At 60.6% G+C, this 15,565-nt stretch overlaps 1 protein-coding gene across 1 annotated transcript; it reads left to right on the top strand.

Moving 5' to 3' along the window:
• The first annotated feature begins 1,798 nt into the window (after positions 1 to 1,798).
• On the top strand, positions 1,799 to 10,598 carry AQP8 (aquaporin 8). Its single transcript, XM_030002139.1, has 5 exons — positions 1,799 to 2,562; positions 4,818 to 4,944; positions 5,826 to 6,040; positions 7,361 to 7,495; positions 7,872 to 10,598. Exons 1-5 carry the CDS (start codon positions 2,309 to 2,311, stop codon positions 7,912 to 7,914), a joined length of 774 nt encoding a protein of 257 aa, XP_029857999.1. The 5' UTR covers positions 1,799 to 2,308; the 3' UTR covers positions 7,915 to 10,598.
• Positions 10,599 to 15,565: the final 4,967 nt, after the last annotated feature.

The raw sequence follows: 15,565 nt of genomic DNA, 5'->3' as shown, positions 1-15,565 counted from the left end.
GCGATCGGGGGCAGCTCAGCCGCCTCTTGGCACTCTGATGCGATGCCAGCATCACTTGTACAGCGCTGTGAGAGCTGCTGGTAAGAAGCACCAGATGAAATCTGGATATGTGTTACATTAATCTCATAATAAATACCCAGAAATCTGGATTCCTTTTGCCCGAGTTGAAATCCCTCCCAATGAAACCCTCATCTGGTTGTGCCGTGAGATGTGGTGACAGCTGGATTCGATGGACCTGTTGGAAACTGGCTCCAGGTGACTGTGCTCTGTGAGCTGATGAGATGGAATCGGGTATTTTCCTGTTCCACAGGTCTGTGCAGGGGGTTCAAAGAGGAGCCCCAAAGACCAGCCAACCCCAGCTCTCACTCTCCATATTCTAGTGATTTCTCTAACTTGATGCCAGGACCTTTTGTCTGTAGGAAACATGCTCCCGGTAGGGGAAATGAGTTGACGGAGGCTCATTTTGAGGTGCCTGAACTGGGATTCCCTTGGAGCTCTGGCCTGACCGTTGTCTGTTGTGTGGCCAGCAACAGCCCTGCCTGGGACAGGCAAGTGGAAATTTCCTTCCCATTCCCAGTGTCTTGTGAAAACATCATAAAACATCCGTGGCATTCTTTACCCTTGCTTACGAGAGGGGAAAAAAAAAAAAAATACCTATAAACCCCAATCCTTAATTACCCACTACAAACACGAAACGTTGCGGGCGATTGCTCAAGGAGGTGAAACGCTGCAGTGCTCGTCTCCTGCGGGGTGGGTTGCATCCCCGCGCAGGCGGCAGGCGCGTTCCTGCTGCTCGACGCAAGCCGCGATGCAGAGACCCGCGCGCTCGTGTCGCCAGGGCGGTTTCTGCCGTGCCCGTGGCTGCACGGGCAGCGGTGGTGGCCAGTGTCCCCGGCCAGGCTGCAGCCTCCCGGCCGTGCCCCCCCTCGCCTGCCGGCTGCAGCTCCCCGGCCTCTGCTGGGGCTCGGGTCTGGCTTTCTGGGCAGTGGGTGATCCCTTACGGGGTGCTGTGGGGGTTTGGGGAGGTTTTGTTTTAAGTGGTTGATCAACGTCAACTTTCAAAGCTGCCAGTGGATCCCTTGGCACCCTCGCCAGCAATCTTTTATTTGAGGGCAGTGCAAGGGGGATATGGATCCCCCACTTTTGGAGGTCTGGGCAGGACGTGGGCTGAGGTTTAGGGGAACTGGCTTTGACTGTGGTTCAGGCAGGCTCCTTCAGTAACTCGAGGCAAATCGGTCACTTTACCTGCTCTCTAGGGTCTGTAGGAAGAGGTCTGGTGATAGGTCTCTCCATGCTGATGCTGTCTTTAAGGTTTTAAAGCCCCTTAAGCGTTACTGATGTAACAAGTTAAATCCCACGTGTTTGCCATGCCCAAAGGTACCAACGTCTGGCAGTTCTTGAAGGAGGCGTCTGCCCTCCACGCCTAACCCCGGACACTGCTCCGAGTCCTGGGCTGGCTCCGAGGGGCTTCAGTTTGCCTCCCCCCACGTCAGCACGGTGCCTCTGGACACCCTTTCCCGGGGCGCAGCCTTCCCCTTGCACCTCGTGTGTCTGCTTCTGCAGACATTTCAGGGCTCTCAGTCACACCATGCCAGGAAGGGCTCTCGTCTCTTGTGTTACGCCTGGGCTTAGACTTATTTACAGAGAACTGAGCTCTTGGCCAGGAGTGATTTTTCACAAGGAGTGGTTTTTTCCCTCCCCAGAGCTATGTAAGCCATTTCCTAGGGCACTGCTGGATCCGTGCGTCCCCCGGCACACACGATGTTGTGGTCCTTCTGGCACGTGCTGCCTCTTGGCAGCACAAGCAGGTAAAAGCTGCCCAGTGAAGCAGGCCAGCTGGGCTTCGCACAGGTGCCGGCACTCCGGGTATCTACATGAAAGGAATCAGATTCTGAGTCTTGGCAGAAAACATTAAAACAATGACAACAACAACAAAAAAAAGCCCACAGGGAAAAAAAAAACCAAAGCCTTGAACCAAGGAATGGCAGTGATAAAGAGCTTTTATATTCCTGGGGGCTGGCCTATCAGCTTTTATTGCCCCCTTTTTTTTTTTTTTTTTTTAAGCAATGCAAATCCAATCCATTTTTTAGAGCCTCCCATCCACTACCTCTTCATACAGGTCAAGGGGAGCCTGCCAGCCTTTCAGCGGGACAAGCGGGGTGCTCCTCGAGGGTCCTCGTCCCTGCACCAAGACCCCTCCGAGACCTGAGCCTGCATCTCCAGTTTCTCCAGCCCTCCGCTCTGCAGCATCCCCTCGATCGTGCCCGGCTGCCACCAGGGCTCTGCCTGCTTCGTTCCAGCCCCGCTCATGGCCGCTGCCGAGCGTGGTCACCGCCCAGTGAAGGAGGCGATGGACATCGACGTCCAGTCCAAGCCCTCGCGGCCTCACTGGTACGAGCGCTACGTCCAGCCCTGCGTGGCCGAGCTGCTGGGCAGCGGGCTCTTCATCTTCATCGGCTGCCTCTCCGTGATCGAGGATGCAGAGGGCACGGGGAGGCTGCAGCCCGCCCTGGCACACGGGCTGGCCCTGGGGCTCACCATCGCCATCCTGGGAGACATCAGGTAAGGGGGGCCGGCACCTGGGGCTGCACGTGTCCCCCCCGCCACCCCCTCTGCACCCCCTCACTGCGGTCCCTGCCGCAGCACCCGCACCATTTCCATGCGTGGACGGGAGGAGATGCTCGCGTCTCCCCACGCGCTGCCTGTAGGATCTTTCCTGCCCAAATACCGGTGACTGCAGCAACGCTGCGCTGCCGTCGAGCCTCTTGGTTAATGCCGTGGCTGCTTAGGTGGTGGTTGCCCATAATGCCTCGGGTTTGGGGGAGTTCGCTTGGCTTTTGATTGCAATGCTTTATTTTTAGCCCCTTTTGATAAAAACAGTCAAAGCTGAAACAGAGGCATTCCTTTGGGAAGCTGAGACGTTTCCTTTTAAAAGGATGTCAGAACGAAACATTTTGACCCGAGTATGCTACTCCCCTGTGTATTTTCAGGTGAAAAATTTGGATTCCATTTACAAATGGTTTCAATTCCTCAAAAGCAACATTTAGACAAACCTGCTCGTTGAAAAAGCTGTTGTTTGACGCTAAGATACAGATTTACACTGAAGGAAGAAGCTGAAACGCTCCCCGTGGAGTCTTGTTCCCTTCCCTTCGGTCGGCTCCGCGCAGCCCACGGATGGGGTGGCTCCGGGCTGTCCCCCCCAGCACACCGGGCTGGGACACAAACCTCCCCCGGCCGGGGAGGGTGGCTCAGCTGGGCTCACGTGCAAGCCCTGGAGTCCAGAGCAAACCAACTGGTAATTTATCAGCGCCTGATTAGGAGGGATAACGCCTCAGGGTGAGGTTTGTGCAGTCGGGACTCGGTGATCAGGGGTGCGTGTGCCGGCGGAGCAGAGCCGGACGCCCTTGGCACAGCGAAGCCACGGGCGAGGGGAGCAGCACGGGGGGGCTTTGTGACGAGGGGCTGCAGAGGCGTCTCGGGGGTCCCCCGTTAGCTCCGAAGCAAGGAGGAGCTGGCTTAGGGTCCTGCGCAAGGAGATGTTTTAGCCTAAAAGTCAGGTTTTAGACATTTGTGTCCAGAGAGGCTGGAGAGGAGCCTGGCTCGGGATGAGTGCTCGCTGGCCAGGCTGCTGTCCATGCCACGGGTGGGTGGGTGCTCTGGCCAGGGTTTATTTGCAGACAGGCCCTCCTTTAGCCCGCCGGCTCCCACCCGTCCCGAGGGTATTTGCAGCCAGAGCCCTGTCTGGTCGAGACGTTTGCTAGCCTAAACAACACAACTTCTTGTTCTCATATGATGGGTCTTTAATTACAGCTGAAGAATAAGATGTGATTATAGTTCCTAGACACTCTGACTCATCGGCTGCACCAGCAATTATTAGGGCTGATTGGTTATGAAACCTGTTCATTAACACATGTCTCATGGTAATCTGTTTTAATTAGAAGGTATCTGAGTTTGTCTTGCATGTGGTCTTCAAGACGAATGATTTAGGTCTCATAAGGAGGCGAGCGCCGGCTCCTGCCAGCCCTTGCCAGGGCCGTGGTGGGCAGCGGGCAGGGATGCAGGGAGACCTGTGTGCCTCTGCATTCACATCGAGCAGAGGCAGATAAACCCTGAAAGTCCCAGCAGAGTCCAGCAGCACTGGTATGGCTGGGAGGTGGCCTCAGCCCTGTCCGACAGCGCTTATCCCCTTCCCTGCTGCCCCGGGGACTTGTGTCCTGCCAAGCTGGGTACCAGCTCCATCAGTGCCCCCCCCACTTCCCCTGAGCAGCAGGGGTGGCTGTCACAAGGATGTTACGGGGAATGACTTTCCTCCCTCTGTCTTTGCCCCCAGAGGAGCTGCTCCAGACAGCGCTGGCGGCCGGGCTGTGCTGCTGCCACAGGCAAAGCTCTCGCTGGGGGTGGGGGCAGCGGTGTAACCCCCCTGCACCAGGGACTTGGGCAGGGCTTTGGTGCGTTCTGCAGCCTGCAGCACCCTGCAACGCCAGGAGAGACCCCTTCTCCTCGTACCTCCCCCGGCAGTGCTGCGGCAGCTCCTGGAATCCCCTGGGGGTATCGGGAGACCCAGTCCCAAACTCCTGCCCCTGCCAGCCCCGTGGGAGGGGTTGGGTATCCAGCGTGAAGATGCTGCTGCTTCGAAGCAGTAACTGCAGAGAAAGGAAATGGCTGGATTTTGCTCTTCTGCAGTGCATAACACCTCCCGGGAAGGACTGAAAAAGCATTTGTGGCTCCAGTCCATGGCGAGTGCAGCGCTCGAGCCCCCAGGAGGGAACCCCACCCTGGGGGTGAACCCCTCGCTGATGCTCCTCTCTCCTGTGCAGCGGAGGACACTTCAACCCCGCCGTGTCCTTGGGCGTGTGGCTGGTCGGCGGGCTGAACATGACGATGCTCATTCCTTACTGGCTCTCCCAGCTCTGTGGAGGGACGATAGGAGCCAGCCTGGCAAAGGTATGGACACCTGGGGAGTCTCTTTAACGAGGGCTAATGCGGGGGTGCAGGGACACCCCCTGCTCTGCCGGAGCTGGCCTGGCCAGCCCCAACCTGCTGCCCAGCCCTGGGGTCTCCTGCAGCAGCGTGTGTGATGGAGAGGGCGAGGGGGACGCGGTGCATCCGTTCTGCATGTCATTAAGAGCCCTGATTTCTCACAAGGGGATACGGCTCAGAGGCTCGCGTGGCCGTGGGGCTTGTCTGGTTCTTGGGGCCAGGGCGCCCGGTTCCTCTTCCCAGGTCTGTCACGACCTGACTGCAGAACTCGGGCAACTCGCCCCCCGCTGCTGGCTTGGGTCTGGCAGTGCCACGCAGATGTGGGGGTGCTGGTTCTGCACGGCGCTCTGGGGCCCGGCTAATTAATCCTGGATGGCAGCTGTTCTCCACAGGTTTGCTATGGTGCACTGATTAGGCACTGAACGGTGCGCGGTACCTCTGCAGCTCCAGCCATTTTCACGCACGGTGTCTGCCTGCGCTTCTACTTACGGCACTGTGCTGTAAGGTTAATTTACGTTTCGTGCTGCCCATTCCCAGCAGCCGGCCAGCCCGCACGCAGCTGCACGGTGCGGTTTGGCCACTGCAAACCCCTCGGCAGCTGGGTGAGGCTCATCCCGCCGGAGAGCGGTGGCTGGCTCATTATCTCGGGAGACGCTCAGAGCCTTCGCTAATGAGTTTATATTTGCCAGGCGCTTAGGGCTGGCTTTCAGGAGGAAAGTGATGAGATTAGCTCCTCTTTAACCTGATGCTACGCCCGCCCACGCTGTCCTGACAGTGAGCACATATGCCCGTTAAAGCCCACAATATGGAGCGTGGACGGCACAAACCGGGCTCCCCCCATGCAGGCCGTGGCGGTGAGCGAGCGGTACGTGAATGCCAGCGGAGGAGCCTTCAGCAGCATCGCAGCTGATGAGCAGATCCCCTCCGTCCTCATGGGCGAGATCGTCATGACCACCTTCCTGGTCCTCGCGGTCTGCATGGGCGCCGTCAACGGGAAGACCAAGACCCCGCTGGCACCTTTCTGCATCGGCTTGACGGTCACGGTCGACATCCTGGCGGGGTGAGCTCGCCGAGTCCTCTCCCCGCGCGCGTTCCCACCGGCCAGCCGGTGCCATCCGCCCCAGCGGCCGCCGTCACCGGGCAGGGTGCCTCGAGCAGGGGGTCAGGATGGGACCGTGGGCTGCGGGGACGGAGCTGGTGCTCAGAGCTCCCTGCGGTGCTGGCTGAGCAGAGCCCACGGGGCAGCTCTAAGCAGCCAGCATGAGGGCTCCCCTGCTCCCTCCCCGGCCGGCACTGCGGCTGCTGCATCCTGCACCGGGGAGGAGAGAGTGCCGGTGCCTGGGATGGGATGGGATGGGATGGGATGGGATGTGCCCCCTTGCAGCGCAGCACAGGACCTGCTGGCCAGGGAAACTGAGGAAAGCCAAGCACGCCAGGCAGGCAAATGAGCCCACTGGCCCCCTGGTATTTTTGGGGAGAGCTGAGCGAGCTGGCTGGGTGCAGGAGAGGCCGTCGGCTCGAGCCCGGAGTGTGGCACTTGAGCCAGAGCAGCTTTTACAAGTACCTGTTATGGGCTGATAAAACAGAAGGGCCGCACGGGCGGTGTTTGTCGTAGGAAGCCCTGAGCAAACAGGAGAGGGTTTATCGGGAGCCGTTCCTCGCCGCGTGTCCTCGCGGCTGCTGGAAACGCTGCCAAGCGCAGCCTCGGCGTAGGCAGGCGTTTTGGGCGAGCAGCCTGGGTCTTGTGCCACTGCGATCAGATAACGAGTGCACACAATTATGAATGTTAATGGGTTGTTTAGTTAAGGCAGTGCCCCCTCTAGCGGGATTCAGAGCTCTTATTTAAACACTGCACAAACCTCGTGTGCAAATATTTATCTGTTGCAGTTTTCTTTAATCTCTAAATGCAATCGTCTCTCCTGCCCCGCTCCGCTACCTACGTGTGGCACAGAGCTTCCCCTCTTTAAAAGCCCAGCTCCCGGTAAGCCCCAAAATAGACTCGGCACTCGTGCTTCCACCCCGCACCGGGTTTTCCCCGGTATCTTGCAAACGCTGGTGAGGGAAGGCAGGTACCCACCGGTGAGCAGCCACCGTGGGCTGTTGGGTCGAGCTGGTCCCTGCGCTGCAGCCGCTCGGGTCTGGCATCGTTATGCTGCAAAAGCAAACTGTACCCGGGCACTGAGCAGCAGTGCCTGGATGGGGGCCGGGGTGGTCCAAGCCTGCCACCCACCCAGAACAGGGCCAGACCCCAGGCAAGGAGCCCCGGGAGGGGTACGCGGCTGCCTCCAGCCCTGTGCATCACCCTGTCCCAGCAGCGAGGGGGACAGGTCCCGGTGTCGTGTCCCGCAGGGCTGATGCAGCCGGTTTGTTCCTCTTTCAGAGGTGGCGTGTCCGGAGCCTGCATGAATCCTGCCAGAGCCTTTGGGCCAGCTCTGGTAGCGAACTACTGGGACTATCACTGGGTTTACTGGGTAGGGCCCATGGTCGCTGCCCTCCTTGTCGGCGTGCTGGTGAGGTACGTGGTGCCCGCAGCGGTAAGGAGAGCGGAGCCGTGCAGGCTGACCCCCCCCCTTTCCCACCCTGCCGCCTCCCCGGGGTCTCTGCCCTGCGCCCTGCCCGGGCTGTTCCCTGCTCCCTGGGTCAAGGCTGCAAGCAGCCGCTTTTCCAGAGAGATGGCCAAGGGCTGGAGACTCCTTTCCCTTCTCCTTCGCAGGAGGACAGGGCAACAGCAAAGATCCAACCTGTCTCCAAATCCACGTTTGCTCCATCCATGTCTTTGTGCGGGGCGAATCCAGGCTCAGGCTGGCACTGGGCTGTTGCTGGGTTTCTGATGCACGCTTGCAATGGCAAAAAAACCTAACCCTGAGTTTCTCTCTTTTACCTCCCTAAAGGCTCCTGATCGGCGACCGGACCATCCGCCTGCTCCTGAAGTGATGCCAGATGCAAGGCTGCGTGCGTGCCGTTGTTGCTGACCTGCCGTGGGCGGCCGGTGCGGCTCAGCACAGCCACCGTTGAAGCTCCCTGCTCCTGCTCCTCACCATCCCACCTCCCCTCTGCATCTCCCAGGCAGCTTGTGCTCAGGAGATGGTTCGCTTGACACTGCAGGGACGATGGAAAGCAGCCCAGCTGAACCAGGCAGCCCTGCCCTGGCAGCAGGGCCGGGCAGCATTGCTCTCACCCCGCTCACCAGGGCTCTGCCAGCCCCTGCCGCGGCTGTGGGACCGACCTGCCAGGAGCATCCTCTGACCCACAGCAGCACCCGTGGGGTCCGAGCCTCCCCCGGCATCGGTCGTGCACGGCATCCGTCCCACCAGGGCCGTGCCTGGGTGTCTGCGGTGCCAGGGAGCCCTGCGCCCTCCGGGGTGGGCACCACTGTCCCGTGCTCAGGTGGTCCGGTGTGTGTGGCAGTGACCGGCAGCCCCGTGCTGGGCTGCTCTCCAGGAGCATCTCCAGCTCCCTGGGGCAGGGAGTGAGAGCTGCCGGTTCCCAAACGCCCTGTGAGGAGCCTGCCGTAATCCCGCCAAGGTGGCGAGAAGCTGAGTGGAGCAGCCCTGCCTGGGGACTCTGTGATATTGCTTGTCAGTGCTGACACTAATCGCTTTCTAACTTCTTCATGACAATATTAATTCCGAGGCCCGATGCAGCTAGCTCCCTCTGCCTTGGCACACACCTGCCGGAGCTCCCAGCCCCGAACGTGACGGTGGGTGCTGCGAGGCTCTGTGCCCTGCCCCACACCGGCTCCTGCATTTGTCTCAATTTGAGCATCTCTGCTCTCTCTCCACCAGCTCCCTCCTCAGCATCCAGCCCGTGGGGAGCCCATGCTCCGGCATGGCAGGATGTTCCTCCACAGGAGCCTGCTTGACGGCTTGTGCCGTGGATCGGCTCCTGTCCCTCGCGCAGCTCCAGGATGATGCCGAGCAGCTCTTGCCTGTGGCCTGCCCTATAGAGACTGACACATAGAGAGCTTTGGCGGCAGTCCGAATTCTGGCCCCTCTTGGCATCAGGAGGGCCAGGGGTGATGCGCCCACCGAGAGCTCAGGGTGGGTCCGTCCCTCCCATGCCAGAGGACGAGTGCTGGGGGCCGGGGGGCAAGGGAAGGGGGCTGCCTTGGCGGAGGGAGCTGCTGCCATAAGCAGGAGGAGTCGGCAGAAGGAAAATGATGGAGCTGTGTGGGCAGGGGGAGAGGAGCCAGCGCAGCAGCTTTTTACGTCAGCCGGGTATCCGTCCCCTACGGCAGCTCTGCCCTGACTCATCGTGCGGACTCCCCAGCTTCCACCGGGGGGGCGGGGGGATTCATAGGGACCCCGTCCTCACCGCTCGAAGGGTTTGTTGGGTGGTAAACTGGCACATGAGCATCATTGTGAGTACTCCCAGCCCCAGCAGGGAACCCCTCAAGTTACCTGGGTTTAGTCACTCCTAATTCTGCAAACTTTTAACGTGGGCAACGTCTGTTGCTTTCCCAGCCCCTACAAGAGTGGCTCTGGGGTGCCCCTGGGGAAGGGGCTGTGCTGGGGGGGGCCTGTGCCCCCCTGCCTGGGGCTGCCCAGCCCAGCACCCGGGGCACCAGTCCAGAAACGGGGCTGGAGAGCAGGGGGAGACAGGAGGGGGAGAGGGCCGGGCTGCTGCAAGCGGGAGCAATAGCGTCTTCGCAGGGCCAGGACCTTGTGCTGGGCTCCGGCTGTTCCCTGTCTCCTGCTGCCAGTGGGTCTGGAGGAAACCCCCAGGGTAAAGCAGATGCTTCCTACCTCTTTTCACAGGCTGTGCCACGCAGAGGCAGAAAAGCCGTTGCTGTGGCAGGGAGGACGTTCCCAGCTTTCTGATGTCCCCGTGGGGCTGGCAGAGCCCCGCACAATGTCACCTCTCTATTTTCAGCTTGCTTTCTATTTTCCCAGCCCAGGAGGTGACCCACACATGCACGCATGCACGCACGCACATACAACGATGCATTCTTTTTTAGAAAAGGACAAGGTTGTAGAGATGCTGAAGTGAGGAAATGCTGGAATTAAAGCATCCCTGACTTGGGGCGTGTGTATTTGCCTGCATCCCTTCCCGCAGGCAGCTCTCCCGGGGCTGGGCAGGGGGACATGGTACCCCGCGGTGGGCAGCACGGGCCCCAGGTGAGCCGGGGCACAGGCAGCTGCTCATTCAGGAAGGAAAATGATGCAACCCACAGAAGGAGACAAATAGCATGAAGATGTCACTAGGACGGTTGTCATGGCAACGCCACAAAAAAATGCCAAACCAAACAAGGAGCAAAGTCGCTGCTTCCTCCCCAGAGGGACCCTGGGGGGGTGCGGGAGCAGGTGCTGGTGGGACCTGGGGGCCGTGGGGAGCCACTGGGGGGGCCCTGACCTGCCCCGGCCCCCGCTCGGGGCGCAGACCTCTGCAGCTGCCACACTTGGGCGCGATGGGCACCCACCTTCCCCTTTCGAGAGGAAGCGCGGCCCTGCGACGCCGCAGGAAACACGCTTATGGCTGCAGCTGCTTCTGCGCGGGGCCGGCTCCCTCCTGCATCCCGGCTCCCTCCTGCACCCCGGCTCCAGGACCCTTCGCCCGGCGGGTGCGGGCGAGGTGGGCTGGGGGGCTGCGGTCCCACCGGGGCGGCGATGCTGCTGAGCGCTGCTCGCGGTCCCTGGGTGCAGGCGAGGGGGGCAGGAGGTGGGGGATGGCCCGCGCACGGCCGCGTGTGCTTCCCTGTTTTGCTCTTGATGCGTTCAGCACGTTCATTTTTAATTTGTCAGGGTGACTTTTAATAAAGCATCTGTAATACTGCGTTGTTTTTGTTATTAAAGAGCTTAATTTATGCTAATTAAATACCAATTAACTTCCAAGCACTTAATGTGCTTTAAGGACATAAAATACATCTCATTCCCATTCAATCAAACTTGCATCAGGCCTGGCCATGGGTCTACACCATGTTTTTATCGGCACGTGGATCTGCCGCAGAGCCGGGACATTGCCTGGTGTTTTCCAGCTTCTTCGCACCCGTTGGGATGGAGATGCCGCTCGGGAGCAGGGCAGGCCTGGGGCACCGATGCTGTGGGCACCTGGACCTAATGGGGAGGTAATTACTGAGGTTTGGGGCTGGCGAGGACACCAGCGCTCACACCCCTGCGTGATGAAAAGCCCGGGGGGAGCCCAGGGCACCGCTGGGGACACAAGAGCCGCCGAAGGCTCTGCAGACCTCGTGCGTGTGCTCGCCCGGGTGCTATCGGCCATGGCTGGTGCCAGTGCTTTGGGGACACAGGGAAAAAAATCAGGGCGTGATCGGGGAACAGCATCAGAAGGATGTTTGTCCGTCCCTGTGTCTGCCGGAGCCCCTCCTGCCCTCACACTGCAGCTCTTTCACTCTGGATAAATACTCTGGTTAAACATTGACCGGGGGAAGAACGCCAAACTGCTGCCTGCGGTCGGGCTCCCGGTGCCAGCCCACCCGCAGGGAACAGCCGTGCGTTTGTCCACGGCTGAAGGCTCTCGCCGAAGATCCAAGTGCCACGGCACGGCCGCCGAGCCGGGCTGCTCGCCTGCAGCTCGTGTCCAGCAGCAGATGATTCCGACCTCGGCTTGTGGCCCCAATTTGAGCCGGGCCCCTGCCCAGCCTGCGTGACCCCCCCGGCCATGCAGGAGTTCTTGCTGCGTTTCGTGCCTTGCCCTGCGCCCCGACCTGCGGCCGATCCCCCGGTCCCTGGCGGGGACGGCTCAGCCCACCCTGGCTGGTGGCTGCGTGGGATGCAGCCGCTGGCAGCAGCATCACGCTGGAAATAGCTGATACTCAGCGTGCAAATGTGCGAATTAATGAGTTGGTTAATTCAGCTGAGTCTCCCCCCTTCCCCAGCTCGCAGGCCTGCCTGGCTCCACCGCGCTGCAGCCCCGCTGGGAACAGGGAATTCACGGCCGGTCGGGCAGCACGCCGTGCTCCGATGGGGAGCCGGCGGGGCAGCGAGGTGCAGCGCAGGATGCTCCCAGCCCCGGCACGGTGCTCAGCAGATATCGCCCATGCGCTGTCCATGCATGGCTCAGCCCTGAGCTCGGTGACACGGGGCCGCGGCTGCTCTGGGGGGGTTCCCTGCCCCCCTGCTGTTTCCACAGAGCCGGGGTGGGATGCAGCCCCATAGCCTGCCTGGGAATGCCCCATGGCCACGGTTTTGTGCCGTGGCCATAGCCATGAGTGCAGCCCTGCCTCAGCACTCTGGTCCCTGCTGGGGGGTGGCAGCTCATCCCTGATGTCTGGGGGTGGGGGGGTGACTTCTCCTTTCTGCTGCATGCAAGGGGCTGGCACCCTCCCGGGCTGGTGAGGGGTGAACAGCCGGGAGGGAGCTCTGCTCTCCCAGGCCACTTTCTGGGATCCCAAACACTGACACTGCAGGACCGAGTCCCTTATTGCAGGAGACCCGGCTCCATCGCTGCACCGGTGCCTGAGCACCCCTGAGCTCACCTCCAGGAGAGGGGCAGTCCAGGCGGTAGGGAAAAATGGGCTGAAAAAGCAATACCTCCACACGTTAGCAATAATCAGACAACAGCTCACGTAACAAGAAGAAACCACCGGGGCCGTGAGCTCAGCAAGGTGCTGTGCCGTGCTGGCCCCGTGGTGGTTGTTTCCTCGGCGGTGGAGCCTCACCCGGTGATGTTTCCCCACCCGTGCCACCACACCGGGCTCACAAAAGGCTTTTCATTCACAGACAGAACAAGACCTCGCTGTTCCCCTCCGCCCGCTCGCCTGCCACCCCTGACCCCGTCCAGGAAAGGAGGAACCTCAGATTTTTTCCTTCGAAATTCTCCCCTCAGAAGCATTAGGGGTGTCTGGCAGTGTGGTCCCCCAAAGCCTCCTCTTAAAATAGCAGCATCCCCAAGCAGCAGCAGCACATCAAGATGCCAAGAGTGTGGCTGCGGCGGAGTATGATGGATGAATGCTTTTTGGAACATGCCCCATGAGAGCGTCTGGGAATTCTCACTTTGCTCTGCTGTAAAGGTTTTCTTTGCCCGTCTACAGCTGGAGAAATCACAGCCTTAAAAATAAAAGGTGATTTAATTCTTCTAGCTCATTTTGTCCGTCGGGCGGAACACGCAGTGGCTGCGGAGGGCAGATGCAGGCAGCAGCAAGCGGGGATGGCTGGGGGCAGCGGGATCTCTGCCCCTCACCAGCGCCCACCAGTCGAGGCCGGACCCGCTCCCAGGGCACCGACCTGCTCCTCGGCTCCCTGGCTGCCTCCTGCCTGTGGGAGCAAACTGGGGGACTCTGGCCCCAGCCAATGTAAAAAAAAAAACATTCAAAAAACATGAATTGCACTAAAATCCAGATGCAGGCAGGGCAGCGGTGACACCAGCACAGGGCTGGGGGAGTGTTGCAGACCTTTCGTGACAAAGCCAAGGGATGTGCAGCCCCTGGACTCCTCCGGTGCTTGTGGGTGTTACAGGAGCCTTGCAGGGGAGGGGGCACCTACAGCAACGGCCCCATGCGAGGGGCTGCATGGGAGCGGGGAGCAGCGCAGCTCCTGCAGCCCTCGCACCGCTGGCAGCCCCGAGGGAGCAGGCAGGGCGGCTGCTGCACCCGCAAGGCTTCCAAGGCAGCTTATAATTTGGCTGGCACGTCTCTTCCAGCCTTCCCCGTGCTCATCTCCCGGGTGTCTGCATGAGCCCTGGGGGCACCCTGCTCGCCGCACCGGGTGCTGGTGCCTTGGGGAGCTCCCATGGGTGCTCACTGCTGGGTTGGGGCGTGCTGGGTGGATGTGTGGGCACTGGTATGGGGGTGCAGGGGACAGTGGAGGTGGGCGATGACGTGCGGAGCTGGTACCGCGCGTGAGCTGGCATCTGTATGTAGGAGATGGGGAGCGAGGCGATGGTAAAGGGAGTGGGAGTCTAAATGTATTCTGGGGAAGCTTTTAAAGCCGTGCCATTAGCGGGGTCCAGGCAGTGCAGGCGTGGGGATGGGCTCGTGCCCTCCTGTGCTTAGACGGTGCCTGCGGGGCTGGGGAACGCACCCCAAGGCTGGGCAGCATCCCTCGCCGCCATACCATGTCCCTTGCTGCCGTGCCACATCCCTTGTCGCCGTGCCATGTCCCTTGCCACTGTGCCACCCCGGAGCGCTGTGGCAGCCTCCGCTGCTATTTTTACTTTGCAGCCCAAGAACAAGGCACTAATGCCAGAGCAGCTTCCCCGCCGATTAGCATATATGCAAAAACCACTAATGACCATCACCACCACATGCTCTGGGAGCTTCTGCGACCGACAGCAGCTGGAGAGCTGAGGGTGTTTCACGGGGGGCAGGCGGGGACCTCCCCAGCTCAGCTTTGGGGGTCCGACCAAGCGGTCCCAGACCTGACCCCCGCGGCAGAGCGGGAAAGGCCCCTCGGCAAGGCTGGCGGAGGGGAAAGGGGGGGAGAGGGGCTTATCCCTCTGCTTCCCACCCCCTCTGCTTCTGCTTCTACTCCTCATTTTATTGATCTTTAATTTCTTTTCACTGTCATCAGCAGCCCACTCGGGCTCCCCGGAGAGGAGCCAGCATTGAAATGTGCCTCCTGGGAGGGGGCCTGGGGGACAGGGTAGCGTGGGGGCCCGGGACCCCCGGAGCCCCGCTTCCCCCCGGCTGGCAGGGGAGCCGAGCCGCTCATGGCAGCGGGGGCTGCACCTCCTCTCTGCACACCTAGTGACATTCAGCCTCGCTTCCCCCAGCACCAAAGTGTTTCTTTACCCAGCATCGCTCGAGCTGGAAGGATTTACATTTTAAAGGGTTTTTAAAATGGATTTAGGTAGAGGTTTATTCCCAAGTATTTCTTTTTTTTCAGTGTTTGCCACTTTGAATGTTTGTGGAGAGGAAATAATAAACAGAAACCACACAAGGCAAAGCCTCAGGTAACTAATTTGTGCTCACGCAAATGTGATGAGAGTTGGAAGTCCAGGTTCAGACACGTGACTCCTGACCCTCGCCGTAAGGCTTGGTGTGAGTACCGGCGGTGGAGGTGTGTGAACAGCCTGCGGTCCCACTCCCCGGGCCGTGGGGCCCCTCTCCACCCCACGGCGTGTCCCCAGCACTCTGTGGTCCCTGGTCGGAAAGCTGCTCCGCTCCCCAGCAGCACGGCTGCCGCCTGCCCTGCACCCAGCGCCGGAGATGGCACAGGCTCCTGGTCACCATGGAGACTTGGGAGGAGGATTTTGAACCATCTCAGAGAAATTTCTGCCACACGCTCCATTCCCATCCCCATCCCCATCCTCCTCCAAGGTCAGCCACGACGGAGGTCACTGGTGCTGGCCCATGGGCTCTGCTGGGAGCGGGCAGCGTGGAACCCACCGCTGCTGTCTGCCAGCCTTGGGACAGCGTCCCCCCCCTGAGACATGGGCTTGTGCTCTTGAACTGGGCTAAAACCACCTCCTGGCCCCATGGCAGGGCTGTGAGCCCAAGCAGAAGGGCAGTTCCCAGCGGGCTTGTCACCCCTCCCCTGGGATGCTTCGGTCCCTCACCAGGACTTCTGTCGGGATGTGCGCCCTTCTCCCATGCCAGCGGTGACAGGGTGGGTCGGGGGCACCTGCCGTGCAGGACCACCGCGAGCCTTTGGGCGGGCGCCTTCCTCCCCGGGCCGAGCAGAGCGCA

Source organism: Aquila chrysaetos, chromosome 25 (assembly GCF_900496995.4).
Source record: "Aquila chrysaetos chrysaetos chromosome 25, bAquChr1.4, whole genome shotgun sequence".
Lineage (NCBI taxonomy): Eukaryota > Metazoa > Chordata > Aves > Accipitriformes > Accipitridae > Aquila > Aquila chrysaetos.
Note: the sequence above shows the minus strand (reverse complement) of the source record. Positions and strands in the feature narration are given on the sequence as shown.

What these genes read in the sequence shown, in the direction of transcription:
- AQP8 (XM_030002139.1), top strand. Translation starts at nt 2,309, where the DNA reads ATGGCCGCTGCCGAGCGTGGTCACCGCCCAGTGAAGGAGGCGATGGAC. An exon ending in TAGGAGCCAGCCTGGCAAAG is followed by an intron (nt 4,945 to 5,825) that starts GTATGGACACCT and finishes CCCCCCATGCAG; the next exon opens with GCCGTGGCGGTGAGCGAGCG. An exon ending in CTTGTCGGCGTGCTGGTGAG is followed by an intron (nt 7,496 to 7,871) that starts GTACGTGGTGCC and finishes ACCTCCCTAAAG; the next exon opens with GCTCCTGATCGGCGACCGGA.